This window comes from Periplaneta americana, chromosome 1, assembly GCF_040183065.1.
Source record: "Periplaneta americana isolate PAMFEO1 chromosome 1, P.americana_PAMFEO1_priV1, whole genome shotgun sequence".
Lineage (NCBI taxonomy): Eukaryota > Metazoa > Arthropoda > Insecta > Blattodea > Blattidae > Periplaneta > Periplaneta americana.
In genome coordinates, this window is record NC_091117.1 from 214051729 (window position 1) to 214073424 (window position 21696).

The 21696-nt window shown below is 34.1% G+C and overlaps 1 protein-coding gene across 1 annotated transcript in view; it reads left to right on the forward strand.

The window, feature by feature from the left end:
- nAChRalpha2 (nicotinic acetylcholine receptor alpha2) overlaps nucleotides 1–21696 on the forward strand; it is a 372719-nt gene that overhangs the window by 333484 nt on the left and 17539 nt on the right. The window contains exon 5 of the mRNA XM_069838054.1: nucleotides 1565–1721. Coding sequence (XP_069694155.1) covers nucleotides 1565–1721 — 157 coding nt within the window. The remainder of the gene's footprint in view (nucleotides 1–1564; nucleotides 1722–21696) is intronic.

Genomic DNA, 21696 nt, shown 5'->3' on the forward strand with positions numbered 1-21696 from the left:
CATATGGACATTCTGAAAGTAAATATACATTACAGTATGACAATGTCAAAATAATGTGAAAAGCATTTATTCTCCTGTCTTTTATAAGCATTTGTGTTTAATTACACACAGTGTTAATGTTGGAAATAAACATGTAGCAATTTTAATTTCTTCATTTATCCTATTGGTCGTCTTTAGGAAGTGCAGTTACAGTACAGAATTGCAATGTACTACAAGATACATTTTCAGTGTCTCAAACGTAAATCTTTTTCTGTTGTCTGCCAAACACAGTTTGTACTGTGAAAACATGCGCTCTACGTCGCATGACGTGATAGGAGCAAAACGAAAAAAAAAAATCTAACATCATTGCAATCTCTAAGATACAGTCCTTCATTATCGGGTGACTCTATGTCCACTAATTTGCTGTTCATATTACACAATGCTCCATATCCGTTATTTTTACATAAAATTGATTTCCACTTCTGTTTTACACGTTCAGTAACCGGTGTACTTGGTGTTTCATTAATTCTCTGTGTCATTTCCTCAACAAATTTGAGAGCTTCCGGCATCTCTTGCTCTGACTTTTCTAACTGTGTAATAGTTTCAGACACAGTTTGAAAAAAGGTTTGTATGAAAACCAAATTATTCATCAGAACCTTCAAATCCAGAGCGTTTTCCTTTGCGTGTTTGTTGGCATTCATTCTACAGTACCCCCCACCCACTGTACGCTTTACCACTATACTCAGTACGCCGTTATGCGGATTTCCCACTGAACTGCTCTATCGGGTCCGAAGTCTCGAAGCCTGATTATTATTATTATTATTATTATTATTATTATTATCATTATTATTATTATTATCATTATTATTATCATTATTATTATTATTATTATCATTATTATTATTATTATTATTATTATTATTATTATCATTATTATTATCATTATTATTATTATCATTATTATTATTATCATTATTATTATTATCATTATTATTATTATCATTATCATTATTATTATTATTATTATTACCATTATTATTATTATCATTATTATTATTACTATCATTATTATTATTACTATCATTATTATTATTACTATTATTATGATTATTATTATTATCATTATTATTATCATTATTATTATTATCATTATTATTATTATCATTATTATTATTATTATTATTATCATTATCATTATCATCATTATTATTATTATTATTATTACCATTATTATTATTATCATTATTATTATTATTATTATCATTATTATTATTACTATCATTATTATTATTACTATTATTATGATTATTATTATTATTATCGTTATTATTATTATCATTATTATTATTATCATTATTATCATTATTATTATTATCATTATCATTATTATTATTATTATTATTATTACCATTATTATTATTATCATTATTATTATTACTATCATTATTATTATTACTATCATTATTATTATTATTATTATCATTATTATTATTATCATTATTATTATTATCATTATTATTATTATTATTATCATCATTATTATTATTATTATTATTATTATTATCATTATTATTATTTGTTGCAGATCGACCTGAAGCATATCAACCAGAAGTTCGACGACAACAAAGTGGAGGTGGGCATAGACCTGCGGGAGTACTACCCCAGCGTGGAGTGGGACATCCTGGGAGTGCCGGCGGAGAGACACGAGAAATACTACCCCTGCTGTGCTGAGCCCTACCCGGGTGAGTGGGCTCAAGAGCCAACAGAAACACTATATCGCATGTGAGACCCCCTTGACGGTCGAGGGCTCTTCCTTTCCATCGGTCACGTGACCTAATCGAGGATTAAATAATGGGAAGCCCACTAGGTGTCTGGTAGCGGATCGGGGAGAATGTCAAGAAGCTAAGGCCCGGTTTCACCGCCATTGTTAAAATAATGCTAACAGAATTTTAGATAACACCATGTTAGTAATTTAACACGCTATTATTAAAGTATTAAAGTTGTGTTTCGCTTAGCGTTGTTGCGAATGAGTGAGTGAATTTCTTATTTTATGAATGTATCCCATGTTTTTTTTGCATTGTAAGCTGCATTTATTTATTTATTTAAGGTACGGTTTGTTTACGGCGATCATCGCCAGCGATCGTCGTCGGAGTTGCTAGCAGTTGAAATGAATGGGCACGGTTTCTTTACAGCGAAGATCGCCAGCTCAATTCGTTGGACGCGACGCAGATCGCTGGAGGTTGCTTCTGAAGCAAATTCAGGACGCACATCGCCGCATTCGTGTTCAATAATCGATATTTAGACAAGATCATGTTGTAATATCGAATATCTAATCTGTACACGTTAACCACGTCTGTACTTTTGGCTGCAAAACAAATCAAGACGTTTTGTAATCTTTCGCGGTCTGAAGACGAAATTATTATTGAATATGTGTCACAACATAATGCTCTTTTTAATATGAGTACAGTAAAATGGGGTGAATAGGATCAGTGGGGGTGAATAGGATCAAAATTTTATTCTTGGTTATAAAGTTTGTTATAAACTGTACTTGAGCGGGATCACAGTCATTGGTTACTATTATTGTTCAAGTAAGCAATGACTGTCTTCCAGCTCAATTGCAGTTTATAACAAACTTTATAACCAAGACGGAAGTTTTGATCCTGTTCACCCCATTTTACGGTATGTGAATTAATAAACAAATTAAACAATAAACCCTTACATTACATGTTACATTTTTACCACGCCCGAGCCCCAGAGAATTTCGTTGTGTTGGGTAAGGGGGAAATTCTCTCTTCTGTAAGTTTTCTGTGACTAGGCCTACCTAAGTACTTACGCGGTATTCTGAAATATAGCGGTTTTTTTTTGTATAGATGTAGTTGATCGTATATAAAAGGCATAATAAAAGCCCAAATGAACCAAACCTAACCTATCACATGTTCGTACATGTAAAGTGTATAAGCGGATTAAGAAGGGAACTACCTCAGCGCTAGTTTAGCCATTTTTTTAAATTATTGTTTGGAATACACCATGTAATGTAATACAGTATAATAATAATAATAATAATAATAATAATAATAATAATAATAATCAGTTCATAATCTGAGTTACTGCCAATCTTTCAACTGGAGTTACGGGGGTCTTGAAAAAATTTGTAGTTAATTTAACATTGTCATTTTCAATTAAACTCGAAACATAATCAAACTGGTCAGGTGAGAGTCTGAAATATTCCTTAAATTTTGTAGCGTTTTTATAAACATGTCCCATTATTAATATGTTAAAACAGAATTCTGTAAACCTATTCCTGAATATTTCATTAGTCTGTAGCTTGTTCCTTTTATAATATGCATGCGAGATTTTGATATCGTCATCTCCCTCTTCTAGAATAAATAGCAACTTCATTATCTTGGATTTATTCATTATAATTTTTAGGTTATGTCCGTGGCCTACATTAATTTACTTGTAGTAGATGAAGGAATAAACAAATGAGAATCTACAGCGATGTGGGTCAATAAAGAAACCACTTCTCGGCGATCATCGCCAGCGTTTATAATCGCCAGCGATGTGCGTCCGACGATGATCGCCATAAACAAACCGTACCTTTAATACTTTACACTTGAGCTACATTAGGCATTGCAGCCCGAAAGAGCAGAAGCTCGTGCTCGGGCGCAGTTCGGATCAGTTATATATCACAAAATAATAATCTAAGTTGGAATTTTCAAGTTAAAGAAACTATAAAAAAAATCTGTTCCTCCATTCACTGTTTGAGTCGCTTGAGAAACTTCTTGCCCCAGCAACTAAAACTTACCCTAGTACAAACCCTAGTAATGCCGCACTTCGATTATTGTGACGTTTTGTTAAGTGACCTAAGTTCTGAATTGCCAGTCAAGTTACAGCGAGCTCAGAATATGTGCGTCAGATACGTGTGCAACATCCGATGATATGATCACATGTCACCGTCCTTCGCAAGTCTTTCGTGGCTCCGACTTAAAGAACGCAGAACTTTACACTTTTTGTCTTTACTCTATCGAATTCTGCACACCTCAACACCAAATTACCTTTCGTCTCGTTTCTCCTATCTATACTCTAACCACGACGTAAATACCAGATCACTTATCTGTGGCACGCTAAGTATACCTCTTCATAGAACATCTTGTTATTCATCATCTTTTACAGTATCCACCTCGCGTCAATTGAATTCCTTGTCACAAAGTATTAGGGACTGCAAGACAATAAACACCTTTAAAACAGCTTAAAAGATAACCTTATTAGCATTTCACTCCAATCATACTGATTTAAACTATCACTGACTACACTGTTACTTCATTCTTTAAAGATCATCCTGATAGCGCTGTATTTTCAAAATTGCAAAATTGTCTCATAATAATCTCTTTCTTTTATCTAATATTATTTGAAATATATTAACATTCTATGTATTTTATCTTAATTCTGCTACACAGTTTATTTCAGTGTCTAATTAATAGTTCATAGTATTTTGTTGTTTAATTCGTATATAACTCTTGTATACATGTAACTCTCACTTAATCAAATTGTCGAATTTTTTGTAAGTTCATGCATATGTATATACACTTTTTGCTGGTTGAGTGGAAGACAAAGTCTTACGGCCTTAACTCTGCCAGCTAAAATAAATTATTATTATTATTATTATTATTATTATTATTATTATTATTATTATTATTATTAATAAATGGTAAAATACGTACAGCATGTAATAATAGGGTCTATATACAAATAGAAAATACAAAAGTACATAAATATTAGAGTATCAATTTTTAACTCAATTAGCTTAAACAGTTAAATAATTAATCTGATTTGTTTCTTAAATCTATGTGTGTTAAGTGTACTTAGCTCAAGGTAAGCTCTAATTAATTCATTATATATTTTGGGTCCAAAATTTCTGCTAAATCGCAACCTTTTATATTCTCGGAAAATAGAAAACAAGAAGCGAAAACAAGATGCCATGTTAATGATGATAATAAGAAAGTAATTTTTCATTACCAAAGAAATATACTGAAATAAATAACTTTGCAGGGTGACGAAATTCATAGAAATATTACAGCGCTATGAATCTTCGCTGCATAACCAATCATAAAATACTACATTACGATTAAGGAGACGAACATAACCTAATTCGACGAATTAAATAAGAAAATAAACATCTGTTCCATGTTATGACGTAGTATGTTTATTGATATGATATCACTTGTAGCGACTCACTGGTAATGTACAGAACACTTTAATTCTTTCGTGGGACAGAAAGATACAACTCCATACTTTACAACAACTTTCATCGCCATCTGTAATGTACAACACCATATCTTTGTGGAATAGGCTCCTGTTCACTAATTCTTTTGATTTCCATATAGGCTAGTACTATAGTAATCCCAAGTCCTTTATATTATGAAATATGTCCTGTCTATAAATTTTCGTTTGCCCTCTCTTTTACCATTCTTCCACTAGTCACAACTAGACAGTAGATGCGGGATGACTTAAGGAAAAGTGAAGTTGTTTCGTATCAGAGTATATGGCACGTGCCGCGCCGTCCGTCTTTTGTGTACCTGGCGAGTACAGCAGCGTACAAAACGAATGAATCCCGATCTGTTCATAGTAACATTGCAGAGCAATGTGTGCAATTGTGTTATCTTGCGTTGAATATGTTGCGCTGATCCATTCATAATGGCAAAACGTTAAATTCGCTCAGAGATACGAAATGCAATTAAGAAGTATGAGAGCGACATTTTATGTATTAACGAAGACAATATCGTGTGTAATGTATGTACAATTGAAATAAAAACCAGAACAACTCAGGCTACAGAGAAACATTGCGACAATACATCACACAGGAAATGCGTTGAAATGAAATCTGAGGAACCATCTACATCTACATCATCATCATCATCATCATCATCATCATCATCATCATCATCATCATCATCATCATTTAATTGTGCGGGTCTTACGACACGTGCAACATGGTGCTCAGTACAAATATTCCTCTAAAGAAATTGAGTGATCCCCATTTTAGAGGTTTTCTTCAGAAATTCTCTCGATACAAAAACTGTTTAAGCGATAGGCGAAGACGATTCAGCTTCGACAACTTACGAGAATATATCGTCGTTTACTGCAACGCTGGTAATTGCATCAATGATGACGAGGACTGAACTTGCAAGGTATGTACTACAGTATGTTATTTATCTTTTCCTTCTGACTGTACGGAGATACAGTAGCATGTTGACGTCTCTGTTTACGTTTAATGGTCAATGGTCTGAATGAAAAAAAATGTAACATATAGTAAACGTGCACCTACATTCAACGATAAGTCATCCCGCATCCACTGTCTAGTCATAGCGTTTAATTTCCCCAGTTCTTTCTGCAGCCAATTCAGACCTTATCTATTTATTTCTAATTCTAGATCCTTAAAAAGAATTCGACTTTCAGTTAGCGGCTTTGACATATAGATGGGTACTTTTTTTCAAAATCTATTAATCATTTCCAACATAATTTTACATAAATATTCCATTTTTCTCTCTAGAATAATTCCAGAAACTACTGGTAGCGTGTAGCTGTAGTGTGGGACTTCAATAATAAGATATCAATGTTTTTACTTCAAAAGGATTTAGAATTTTTCTTTCCATTTTATAATATGAAGAATAAACTTTATTATGTACTAAATTTCTACTTAAATACATAGGTTGGATAAAAAGTAATGGCAACACTGCTGTCACGTGACGATGGTGCCAGCTGTATGGACATGAACAAGGACTGTTAGATGAGTTAGTGTAGCCAGCGGCGACAGTACTCTGTCAATCTACTGCAGTGTGTAGAACGTTCACTTTCACAGGGATAGTGCGAGCGCCCTAAGATCATGTTTACAAAACTAGAGCAACGTTACTGGATCAAAATTGAAGTGGCACGAGGTCGTAGTACACAAGAATGTTTTCAGGGACTGCGTGAAGCATGTGGCGATGCAGCGTTGCCATATCGCACAGTGGCACGATAGGTTAAAGCGTTTCGGGAAGGCCTTGTTGGAAGTGCTGTGAAGGTGATGTTCATTGTGGCGTATGACATTGATGGGGAAATACTGCACCACACTGTACCTACAAGGCAGACGGTAAACGCGGACTTACTACTGCAGGTTCCTGCAGCACCACCTTCGTCCAGCCCTCAGGAGAAAACGACGACACTTGGTGGTACAGAACCCCATCATTCTTCATGATAATGCAAGGAGTCACACCGCTGCTGCTGTCAAGGACCTCTTGCGTCGCTGGCAATGGGAGATTCTGGAACATCCTCCGTACTCACCCGATATGATCAATGCGATTACGATCTTTTCACCAAAGTGAAAGAACCACTGCGAGGACCCGGTACAATACCAAAGATGAACTTATCCGTGCTTTAGGGCGGTCAATACGGAACATGAACAAAGATGGACGCGCTGATGATGTACGATGCCTTCCAAACATTTGGCAAAAGGTAATAAATAAGGGGGGCGACTATATAGAAGGTACGTAAATGTTGTACCCCTGTGAATAAAGCCATGTCAGAAATATCGAACAGTTGCCATTACTTTTTATCCAACCCAACTTTCGTTCTTATTAACTTACATACAAAATAAATACAAACTATTATAATTTTTCTACTGAAATCATTTTGGGAATTTGAAAAACAACTCATGTTCACGAACTTCAGGGCACCCTGGCGCTTTGAAATACAGATGTCCCAAATTGATGTATACACATTTTGAAACAATATTTCTCAGCAACAAGATGAGACAGAAATACGATTTTGCAGTTTTATATTTCTTAAGCCCGTACATGTTCAAAATGGCCCCCTTCCGCCACAGTACACTCCCAACAACGACGTACATACCAACTGGATTGTTGCTAATGGAATATTATTACAGGTATGTTGAACCTGAACTCTCAGTTCCTCCAGTGTTTGTGGTTTTGTGGCGTACACTCTGTCCTTTAGAGCTCCTCATAGGTAGAAGTCTGGAGGGGTTAAATCCGGAGATCGAGGCGGGACCTCTGCAGCACTTCCTCTTCGTCCTATCCATCTTTGGGTCGTCCTCATTTAGTGCGTGGACAAGTATCGGAATGTAAGGCTTCCATTTTTGAGCTCGCAAAATTCTATGAACACTGGATTTGCTGGTACTAATCTCACGAGAACATTGTCTGATTGACTTCTTTGGGGATTGTGCAAAAGCCTGCATGACTGCATCAACACACTCGTTATGGGTGGAACTTCTCTTTCTTCCGCACTGCCCTTTCAACACATCTTTCACCATTCCGTCGACTTCAAACTTGTCTCGGATTCTTGTGATAGTTAACCTTGTTGGTAGTTGTGTTCCAAATTCAACCCTCCAACGTCGTTGAACCTCAACAACATTCTCCACTTTACAATAACATTTCAGTATCCACTTACGTTCATCGAACGATAATTGCACAGCCATGTTTGTTTATAAACAGATGAACATGTTTCCATGCTCTCCACTACCTTCTGAATCATAAACCGCAAAAATCACATTTCTGTCTCATTACTTTGCTGTGAAATAGTATTTCAAAGAGTGTATACATCAATTTGGACAATCTGTATAACTTAACAGTTATTTAAAATATTTAGAAATATTGCAATTCATACGAAAATGCACTCTAAAAAGATTAGAACATTGTACACACAATATTAAATTCATAAGCTGCAGACAGTTTTTTTTTTTTTTTTTTTTTTTTTTGCAGTTTTCTCAAAACTTATAGCTAATTTTAAGAATTTGTGTTCTTTCTCAACCGATTTAATTGTATCGACTCGTAACAAGTCAAGACAAATAAGTGTTAAAATAAGAATAAAGGAAACAAGTAAACTCGTAAAATTCTAGACGTAATAAATTTTAAGCTAACAAGCTATTCAAAGATACGAAAGTGGGATATCGAAATACGATAACCCTGAACGGATCTATCCTAGATATTTTATGCAGTAGATTCCATTAGTGCAGTGTTGTCAGACACAGCCTAAACGGAGCGGAGCGCTCCACTATAACTCGTTGCGTGCTCCGGTGCTTCCACAGACATAAGCAAGTTCACGCTCCGACTGGACGTCTCTAGCACCACAACCGGTTTCGGAGCTTACAACTCTGACACTACTGCTTTAGTGGGTCGTTTCATTAGCTAAATCAAAATTATATGCAGCACATCTCATCTGGAATGAAGTAATACCCATCGTATGAGTTCTAGATGCAAGACACTGTACACTAAAATCTTTTCAATTCTGCAAACAGTACTGTTACATGCTCAATATTGCCTACAATAAGTGGATTACAGCGATATTCTATCCTTTTCATTGCTTATTCTGTGACGTAAAGTGCTGAACGGAAGATTGTGCAACGTGATAACATTCTTCACTGTTGTTTCCATTACAGCAGGATTCCATTTCAAACCAATTTGTCTCTCTATTTTCTTTCTTTGCATCGAAATTTTAACAGAGAAAGAAAACTGATGTATTCGCTCCGGCGCCAGGGATCGAGCCCAGGATCGTCAGATTTGCGCACTGGGTGCTCTACCACTGAGCTATGCAACTCAAAGTGGAACATGGAGTACGCCAAAAAGGAGGGAAAAACAAAAGAAGAAGAGTTCCATCCGGTCGAATTGAGCTTCGACGTAGGCCTCATAGTGAAACCACAGTCTAATATATACAGTCACGAAGCTCAATACGTAGTAAATATGCATCCATAGTTAGTTGCTAACCACCAGGGTCGCTATTATCGCCTCATTACAGACAATGCGAAATAGTACCGGCAAAGTCTATTGTTTCTAGCACCCTCACAACTCAAGCTTCGTGACTGTATATAATAGACTGTGGTGCAACTTCATGACGTTAAATGGAAACTTACGTAGAGCGCTGGATTACAGATCGAGAGGTTCCCGCTTCGAATCCTAGGGTCCTTAAAATTTTTAAATTACATTTAATACTTCATTGTTTCGTATATAGTACCTGACAGAAGTTTAAGACCACATTGTGACTGACATTTTATTCTATTATAATAGTACATTATGCAACGAGCCTATAATGGTAGTAATTAAGACGCAAGTATGATTGTTTATGAAACGAGCGCAAGCGAGTTTCATAATTTTCATACGAACGTCTTAATTACCATTATAGGCAAGTTTCATACGACTTTTTATGCTCGACCATATTTCTAACTTGAAAGGATCGAAAATTAGGTATTTTTATGGTTATGTGCGAACTGACCTGAATTGTGAGATGTGCGCAGACGCGAAAGTATTGATTTTTTCCCAGGCCGAACGTATTGACCTTGGCACAGAATAAGAATGAACATTAGTCTGATATAACCTGGAAATTGATTTAAAATTGAAAAACGAGATGACAAATTGAATTTATTTGAATATTATCTACAATTAACGCTAATTATTATAGTAACAGAACATAACCTTCTGCGACAGTATTGGATTTCCAGCCTCCGTGACTTTTCGCTAATTGTCTGTCGATTGCATATCCGAGAATAATCGATATAACGGTACAAAGCTGACTTGTGATTGGCTGAAGTCCTGTACTTTAATGACATGCATTAAAGGACTGCTATCAGGTGTATAATTACTACATTTCGGCTTTGCTGAGCATAAACAAAATTTTGGGTATATTTTCATGACAAAAACTATTAGTATAAATAAACTATTAGTATAAATAATTTCAAGGGAAAAATTGTTCAAATCTGTTTTACAGGGAGCTTTACCTGAAAGACTAGATTTGCATAATCATATTACTATAGTCTACTACTTCTGAGTGTTTTTTCCATGTCTCTATGCTCAAAGGGCATATCTGTAGACATTTACGTAAACCCCGTAACTGAGGTTAAAATTTCAAAATCATGTTCGAAATAAAATAAAAAAAAATAGTTTACACTTCAAAACTCACTGAAAATAAGCTTATAGTAATCAGTGGGGCGTCTTTTAGACACGAAACACAGGCGATACATGTTTACATGATTTTTTAAATCATTAATTATTTTCAACATGAACATAAAATATATTATTTTGATCCTCAAAATTATTTCTTCACTTCTGTACTCACTGGGTCTGGCTGGGCGGAAGAGGAAGCCCACTGGCCTTAGCTCTGCCAGATTAAATAAATAAGTTAAAAGTATCCCCGTAACATGCCATGAAGGCATTTGGGGGGCATGGAGGTAGAGCCCTATGTTTTCCATGACCTCGGCACTAGAATGAGGTGGTTTGGTCGGCACCACGCTCTGACCGCCTTTTACCCTCGGGAGAGACCCGGTACTCATTTTTATAGGAGGTTGAGTGAACCTCGGGGCAGAGTTAAGGCCACTCAATTCATGTTAAAAACTTCAATATCCAATTATGTTTTAAAATTTAAGATAAAAGTAATAACATTAAAACAAGTACATTACATTTAAATTTTCTAAGTATGTTTAAAAAGTATTAGGTTTAATTTGAAATCTGGCCTTCAGTATAATATAACAAAGCACAACTGATAAATACAGCTTTTGAATTACGTAACACATTTAAATACCAAATTTATTATTCATTAAATTGATTCTTAATATACAAGGTGATTCACGAGAATTTACCGTCATTTTCGAAGCTTATTTCTGAAGATATTCTGAACAAAAAAGTCATATAAACATTTGTCCTAATCTCAAATTTTTCAAAGTTACATTAATTTGAATTTGTTAGTAAAGTACCTTTTCTGTTTAGTTTTGCGGGTAATAAAATATTACAAATATAGAATGAACTACTCAGAACTGTCGTGTCTTTAATCGGCTAATGTTCTAAAGCTAACACTGTATTGTTAATTGCTTTGTACAGATTTTATTTTTCAATTTGTAACTAAAAATGACATTCTTCTCACGCACTTGTCACAAAAATTTTTACAAATCATACGACTTTATGAACTTGATTCTTTACAGTTTAATTCTGCATCCTAATGTACAGTCTTAAAGAATTTACAAGAGTGGCGTGATTTGTAACAATTGTTGTGATAAATGCGTAAGAAAATTTAATTTTGTAGTTAAAAATCGAAAAAAAAATTCTGTACGAAGCAACTATGGAATTCACAACACATTTTTAGCTTCAGAATACTAGTTAATTAAAGAAATGATACTCCTGAATAGTTCATACTTTATCTGTAATATTCTTTTACCCTTAAAACTCAAGAATAATGGTATTTTACAAACAACTTCAAATTAGTGTAACTCTGAAAATGTTTAGATTAGGACAAATGTTTATATGACCTTTCTTGCTCAGAATGTCTTCGGAAATTAGCTCAGTAAGGGACGGTGAATCCTCGTGAATCATCTTGTATAATAACACAACACTCGTCCACGCACAGGAGTCACATCGTAGTTCAATTAAATACCTTTGATATGATTGGTTGTGATTTAGTCTTATTTTGTTTATTGTTGTTTTTTTTTAGAAATATGCGTATTTAATAATTTTACATATTTAAATAGTAGTGGATAATAATTTTTCATGTACGCAACACATTCAAACACAATTTTTGTATTCTTTCTAAATGATTCTTAATATGGCAATACAAGTGATAGGCCTATAGTCCCCCTACGCATTTGATTAGCAGTATCCATGTACATTTATTTTAGCGCAATATGATAGGGTTACTTAATTTATTTTCGATTAAATATACATATTTGAAATTTGATTTTAATTGACACACTCAAGTGTTTTACCGTTTTTTAATGTTTTTAATATTGATGTTAACAATCTCTACTTTGATATTAAGTAAAAATCATCACTACAATTTTAATTCAATGTTTGTTTCACAAGAGATGGGCAGGGAATGTAGCACGCATGGGCGAATCCAGAAATGCATATAGAGTGTTAGTTGGGAGACCGGAGGGAAAAAGACCTTTGTGGAGGCCGAGACGTAGATGGGAGGATAATATTAAAATGGATTTGAAGGAGGTGGGATATGATGATAGAGACTGGATTAATCTTGCACGGGATAGGGACCGATGGCGGGCTTATGTGAGGGCGGCATTGAACCTTCGGGTTCCTTAAAAGCCATTTGTAAGTAAGTAAGTAAGTTTGTTTCACAAGATATCTCTAATTATTTATCGATGTCATACTGAATGCCGAAAGCAAAATACAATATAAATTTATAATTGCATAATTTGCATTAAAGATAAGTCATATGATTGAATACCATTTATTTTTAATTTATTTACATAATAATAGTTATTTTTCCTCGTGAGTTTTCTAAGGCTTTCCGTTCTAATTTCATAGTAAATCTTACGTAAACGATGTATTTGGTACAATTATTTTTAATAAACAAACTAACCCTCACCGACTTAGAGAGAATAGACGAAGTCAAAGCACGCTTTCTCAAATGCACACTAGGAATAGGAAGAAATGCACCTTCAAGACTAGTGTGCGAGATGGCCAGAGAAACTTTCTACGTAGAAGACATCAGACTCCAACTACTATGCAATCGACACAGTCCTACAAAGACCTCCTAGAGAGAAGCGAAGATAAACGCCGTACGATAGACCCCGACTTCTATGCCACAGGTGCTATGGCAGACAGGAACTGTACTAAAGAAAATCAGACTCAAAGACATGCAATAACCTGCTTCGCGATACATGGTTTTCACCATTAGTTGTGAAAGACAAAAAGTTACCACGAACCGTGTGAAAGTTGTGTCTGTGAATTGTGCAATTTAAAATGTGAAAGATATATTAAGTAACCTAAATGCAAATTTGAGCAACAGGCTACAACGTGTGCATAATGCGTGCGTCCGTTATATTTGTAATATTCGTAAGTATGATCATGTTTTCCCGTCTTTCCAAACTCTGTCTTGGCTAAGGCTAAGTGATCGACTAGCTCTGCATTCCCTTGTTCTCTTGTTTCAAATTCTGCGCACCGCTACCCCAATATATTTGGCTTCTCGTTTTCAAAATTTATCCGCATATCATCAGCTAAGTACAAGATCTCATTATAACAATTTACTCATTATACCCTACCACAAGACATCTTTATATTCTTCATCCTATACAGTTTCAGTTGCTAGAAATTGGAACTCGCTTCCGAGTGATATAAGGGGTTGTTGGACAATAGCTTCATTTAGGTCAAAATTACATAAATTCTTACTTAACAGATGAATTGCTGATTAATATTTGTTACTTATAATGAAACTAACATCTGTCCATTCTTATTATTATTATCTTTAATTTCTCTAAATAGATTTACAAAACCTCTAATGACAATTACATTAATATTCTCATTATAGAAATAGAAATATATATATATTCTCCCTGTAACATAGTCCTAGTAAGCTTATATTAAATTAATTTTCATCATTTTACTAGCTATCTCAAATATTAAATTAATTATAATTCATTGAATTAAATTAGCTCATAAATTAAGTTACTACTTTACCTTATAGATTTATCTAAATTTAAATAAATGTGTAGTGAAGATTATTGCTGGAGAACCTTTTAAGTGTAGTGAAAATATTTGTAATTTAAATTTATGTATTGTATTGATTAAGGCTGGTTGAGTGGAAGAGAAGGCCTTATGGCCTTAACTCTGCCAGCGAAAATAAAACATTATTATTATTATTATTATTATTATTATTATTATTATTATTATTATTATTATTATTATCATCATCTAACAAATTGCAAGAATAACAATAAGACGCTAAATAAGAACTGACCTAAAACAAGATCTCAAATGCCTTATCAGGCGCACCTTTATTATTATTATTATTATTATTATTATTATTATCATTATATTAAGTAAACAACGTTACAAAATCCTTCATCTACAAGACTCAATGATGCAACATTCGAAGGTGTTTTTTTCTCTCTTTAAGAAGTACAGTACAGAATATAACTTATGTTTATTACTTGAATGACATCAAACAGAAGTTCGCAGATCAAAAGACTCTAAGAGGTTCTTGGATGGCAGGAGCACGCTTCCAACAGGTTTAAAGACGAACAAAGAAGCACGAGAAAAAGTCTCCATCAAGCGACGAAGTAAGGGTTATTAGATTTGAGAATGTTCCCTGTAGACTCTACTTTTGTAGAAATGTTTACATACAAGATTTATTTGATGTCGAAAGTTGAAATAACAAAAAGAAGACAAAAAATCAATCGATACTTTATAGTTCGTTTTTGTGTTTGCCTAGAAGGTTCGCAGATTCTACTATAAATAAAAACCTCCTCTGTGATTTAGGTAGTTTTTTCGTATGTTTCTGGTACTCAAGTGCGCTTCTTTCGTAACTTATTTTCCAACAAGCAGTATTAAGAATTGTTTTTTTTTTCTACTTAAATAAAAGAAATAAAGATATTAGATAAAAAATAATTTTTTACTGCTTTCAGCTCTATATTTAGGGCAGAATCGTGGTTGATGAAGATGATGATGATGATGATGATGATGATGATGATGATAAGAAGGAGGATGAGGATGACGACGATGGCGACAATAACACCATGGCTCAGATTATATAAGTAACGTCGCTCTCAACGAAGATACGAAGATAGTGATATAATTCAGTGACTATAATAGGCCTAATACAACTGTGGACAAAGCATGCTTTCTTAACCAAAAATGTCACAGACCCTGTTTGGGATCCAACTTTATTCACTTTTAAGAGAGAACATCACCTCACATACCTTGCTGTGATTCACTCGGATGATGATTGATATTTTTGCAGTATTCGTACCTGTCTTAGTAAAAACCGCATGCGCAGTTCATAAGTAATGTGAAGTACAGTTGAATTTGGTTATAGCGTCAATAAACGAGTGTTGCTATAAGAAAAACTTTTAATAAACACAATACGCCTAAATTACATTTAAATGAGAAATAGATTGATAGTAGTAAAGATGGAATGGCATTTAACTGAGAGGGCACGGATGGCCCAGCACTGCGACCTATTGAGATCTCTTGCGCTAACCCTCGATATGGAATGAGTTGCATGCCACAGATCCCCTACGCGCACCGCCCTACCCACATGATTCCCTGAACGACCGGTCCCTACAGCCGACAGAATCCATATGCCATTCCTGCTTCGGCAACTTCCCCCAAGGCCCCCCTGTCGGTCCGAGGCGAAACTCCTCCCCCGAGTAGGTCCGCCTCGGGTGCCATTGCAGAAGCCAACCAACATCGCTGAACTACAATCCACGGAGGCCGGTCGAGAGAGTCAGCAGCTTCGGGAGGCCGCCGGTAGATGATCTGAAAAACCAGAAACGGGATGATGAGGAAAGGAAGTGGCGAAGATGAGTGGGGTTCCAATCGCCTGATAAAGTTACCTGATATTCATCCATAGGAGTGAGGGAAACCCCCCCCCAAAAAACCTCACCCAGGCAACTCGTCCTGTCCGGGAATCGAACCCCGGGACCGCTGGGTTCGGAGATATATTCGCTAACCCCTCAGCCACAACGGTGGACTTGATAGTAGTATAAAATAAGCTTTATGCTCGACCATGCCGAAATGTAATAATCAGGGAACGGATTTATATGGACTAAAAATATATGAAATATGTAAATATATATGTAGTTATTTTTACCAAAATATGGAATTAAATATGGATTTTTACCAAAATATGGAATTAAATATGGACTTAAAATTATAAAAAAATGACTATGTACGTTAAATATTGGTACATTTTAATCAAACTAAACAAAAAATATAATGGACGTACCTTATCTTCCAATGTAGTTTCAACAAAACACAATTTTTATTGTCTGTTACCATAACAATAGGTTACAAACATTTCTTTCAAGTGCTGAAAAGTGAATCTTCTTCTATTGTCTCTGAGGATAGATTTATACTGACTAAAAGAGCGTTCGACGTCACAAGAAGTAACTGGTACATAATTCAATTTCACAATGTCTGCTGGGGATAAGTCCAAGTTAATCTTCACTGTTGATTCACCACTCATCACAGCAACAACCTTTTGTAGTTCTTCATATCCAGGGTTTTTTGAAAGTACAGTGTCCACCTTAGCTCTTACTGCATCTGCAACTTTACCTCTACCACGATTCAGTTGTTCCACAGTACTATTTATAATTTCAAAACTTTCAGATAGTGAAAGGTGCCTATTTTGGAGACTTTTGAGCGTTTTTATGATGCATGAAAATGTATGCTGAATGTGAGCTAAGTCATTCTTCACACTTATGTCACAGGTAACTGTTTTCGCAGTATCAATTGAGACTGCATCTTCAGAGTCCAATGCAAGGAGAACATTGTTAATAGAGTCTATATGTTCGGCATAATATTCAACTGCTTCTAGCCATGTACCCCATCTAGTTAAAATTGGCTTTGGTGGCAATGGAATTTCAGGGTACATTTCTTTCAACACGTTAACTCTACTGGGAGCTTTGAGAAATACTTTTTTCACTGATGAAATCAACAAATCTACTTTAGGGAAATTGTCTCTGACCACTTCTGCCACACGATGAAATGCATGCGCCACACAAGTAAAATGAGTCAATTTAGGATATACAACAGATAATGCTTGTCCAGCTTTGACCATATAAGGGGCAGCATCGCTAATAAAGAATAACACATTATCGTACATAATACCCTTTGGCCACAGGATACCCATAGCTTCGTTGAACAGTTTAACTATAGTTTTGTTATTGCACTTTTCTAGAACATCACAATGTAAAAGAATTCGTTCAGAATATTGTTCACTTAACAAACCGATAACTACATTACCAACAAGTCTACCTTCTTTGTCGGGAGTCTCATCAATGGAAACCCAAATTGAACTATCTTTAATTTCATCTCTTATCTTCTGTATTGTCTCATCGTAGATGGATGGAGCATACGTCTTCCTAAGTGTTGACTCATCCGGGATTGTATGTTGAGTATATTTTTCAAGGAATTCCCTGAAGACCTTATTCTTTAGTTTGTAGAGAGGAATATCAGCAGAGATGAGAGAACGGCACAGGTCGATGTTAAACTCAGATCTTACATTCGATGTTGTTGGTTGTGTTAAAAACAATTGTCTCTGCTTGGAATTTAGTTGTTTGTTGGCCTGATGTTTACTAGTTGTAATGTGTTGTTGCACCAGGAACTTTTGTGTAGATGATACTGCACACTGACACAAATTACAAAATAATATTTTATTGTCATCTTCTTTAAATTCTGAAATGTAACTTGTTAGTTTTGATTTTAAATTGACTGAATGACGTACTTTTGGCATATTTACCGTCTTTATAGTATGATTTACAAAACTGAACCTATGTGTACTCTGACTGGCATTTAACTGTTGAGCTGCACAACTGAAGTCTGTTAAAAATTTTAAATTAAATTAATACAGTTTTGTAACTTACTTTCCCATTGTTGATAGGACTGCTAATTTTCAAATAACTCTGATGTTAAAGGGATTACTGAACATGTGTTTAAATCTCTATTGTTGAAATGTATTTTTAAAAGTTAATGGAATTTTGTTTTGTTTTATTGTTAAACCTAATATAATATGGACTGTTTTATATGAAATATGGAAAATATATGGAAATTAACGAACATATGTACTAAACTCTAAAATATGGAAAAATATGGAAAATAAAAGTAGGATTTTTCAACCCTACACATTGTGAAACATAAAGATAATGCAAAATATAAATTATATTAGCTTTATAAGTAAATATGTATTTACATATAAATCCTTTCCCTGGTAATAATTATACACCTGGTAGCAGTCCTTTAATGCATGTCATTAAAGTACACCTATTCATTAAAGTTCAGGTTTTCGATTTTTCTCGGATATGCAATCGAAAGACAACGAGAGAAACGTCACGGAGGCTGGAAATCCAATACTGTCGCAGAAGGTTATGTTCTGTTACTATAATAATTAGCGTTAATTGTAAATAATATTCAAATAAATTCAATTTGTCATCTCGTTTTTCAATTCTAAATCAATTTCCAGGTTATACCAAAATTAGTTCATGTTATTCTCTAGATTACATCAAGGTAAATGACATTATTGTTCCTCGGAAAAAAAATCAATACTTTCGCGTCTGCGCACATCTCACATTTTACGAGCTATGCACAAGGTCACTTCCGGTCTTCAGTCAGATACGAATAAAATGTATACTACTGAATAATTTCAAGTTAGAAATATGGTCGAGTATAAACAGTCGTATGAAACTTGCCTATAATGGTAATTAAGACGCTCGTATGAAAACTATGAAACTCGCTTGCACTCGTTTCATAAACAAACATACTCGAGTCTTAATTACTATCATTATAGGCTCGTTGCATAATGTACTATTCTCGATTCGTTTTTATAACATTAACATTATCTTCCACATTTAAAACTTTTCTCTTCTTTGCAACTTGCTCCATTGTACGATATTTAACACCTTTTTGCCAGCTAAATGTCTCAAGTTACAATCTGAACTAAATGTATAGGTTACAGTAGGTACATAACTTGGCTTGCTATTGTTTGTAAAGGATTGTTGGCAGGACAGGAGGAAAAGTTTGGCCTACCCTTCACTCTATCCTCTTTATTTTTTATAAATCCAGTTCTTGGCCTATGCAATGCTTACTGTATTGGTCACTAATGACAATACCGACAACCTGCAAATTACAGATGAGCCGTTATAAAAATAATGAATCACATTTCTTTAATACAAAAATAAAAACTATACTGTATTTAAAATGGGACAAACATATCTCCTTCCTGTGTAACAGATTGCGTAAAACAATACACAAATTTTCCATTCTACGCTCTTATTTACCTGTTTATGTTCTGCGTACTGTGTACTTAGCTCTGTTTCAATCAATAATTCAGTATAGTGTTTTAGGTTGGGGAGGAATGGCAAAATCGACTCTCCATCCTTTAAATTTGCACCAAAAAATAATTATCAAAATTTGTCTATATGAACCTTATGATTACCCAACAAAATTAATTTTTCAGGAATTTGGTGTATCAAATCTAGAACAAATTTATAAACAAACATTGCTGATTTACTTCCATAAAAACCACAAAATAAATGTAAATTTGATCCTCACGAATACCATACGAGACAAAACTTCAGTTTCTTTCTAAATACTCCCAAATGCTACACAACTGCTGGATTAAAACACAGCAGAAATTTTGGACCCAAAATATATAATGCATTAATTAGAGCTTACCCTGAGCTAAGTACACTTAACACACATAGATTTAAGAAACAAATCAGATTAATTATTTAATTATTTAAGCTAATTTGATACTCTAATATTTATGTACTTTTGTATTTTCTATTTGTATATAGACCCTATTATTACATGCTGTATGTATTTTACCATTTATTAATGTTATTGTGCTCAATGAACTCTCTTATTTTGTGATATATTTTGTATAACTGATCTGAACTGCGCCCGAGCACGAGCTTCTGCTCTTTCGGGCTGCAATGCCTAATGTAGCTCAAATGTAAAGTGTTAAATAAATAAATAAGTAAATAATTAAATAAATAAGATAAATAAATTAAAAAACTTCTTAATGGCTGTCGTTGTAGCCGAAAAGTCTCACTAACCATACTCGCTATATCCACAGTCTACTATATACAGTCGCGAAGCTCAATATGTAGTAAAAATGCAAACATGGGTAGTTGCCCACCACTAGGATCGCTACTATCGCATCATCATCGCAGATCTCTCTCCTACTAGACGACAAAATATATTACACTTTCGTTGTGTTCTTTTGGAAAAATTAACACCTTCCTTCCATTATTGAAATATTAAACGCATAAAGTTAATTTATTATTTTAATGAAGTATTTTAAATTCCACCATAAACACGATACCTGCAAGAAATAGGTTAATATTATTTTTGTTTGTGCAAAAGAAACTGAAATTTACTTTAATCGCTTCAATCATTCAAGATTATTGCGATAATTAACTATGAAACCAATAAATATTAATTTGCATTTCCCTTTACAACAATAATAGCATCGGGGACTGTCGAAATAAAATTCAATTCAAACGCAAACTTACTAGGCACTTGGTCAGTAATTGAGACTCGTTCAGACATGGTTTCTTGTAAATAGTTCTTTTAATCTACCACAAAATATCTCAATATCCGATAATTTCATCACTATAGAATTTTGTTATTGTAGGTTTAATTTGTAATTTAGTAAATACAAAAATATTCTTTGTTCTTAACTTCTATGATAAAATGTCTAGCTTTCATTAATCAGGTATTCTTGTCGTACTTTAATTTTTATTGTAATTGTAATTGTAAATTTAATATTAATTGTAATCTTATTGTTCATGTTATAGTTGTAATCCCCTGGTAGAGGGGCAGAGAAGGCCTAACGGCCTTATCTCTACCAGGTTAAATAAATAAATCTAATCTAATCTAATAATGGAAATATGAATTAATGGAGTAACTTACGTGTACCGGTACTTGTAGTGTAGGCTTACGTAGTTAACAAAGTGGGATGAGGTTAAGCAATAATAATCACAACAGAATTGGAAATAAAACGTGATCAATAAATTTTATTGTAACAGACTTTTTCTACGTCTCTAGTAAAGTAACAAATAAAAATAACAACAAAATTAACAGCTATAATTAAAAACATATCCTTTGAAAAAAAAAGTAGGCCTAAACAATAATAATCCCACCAGAACTGAAAATAAAACGTGTTCAATAAATTTCATTAAAACAAACTTAATTTTTCTACGTCTGTAGTAAAATATTATTATTCCAA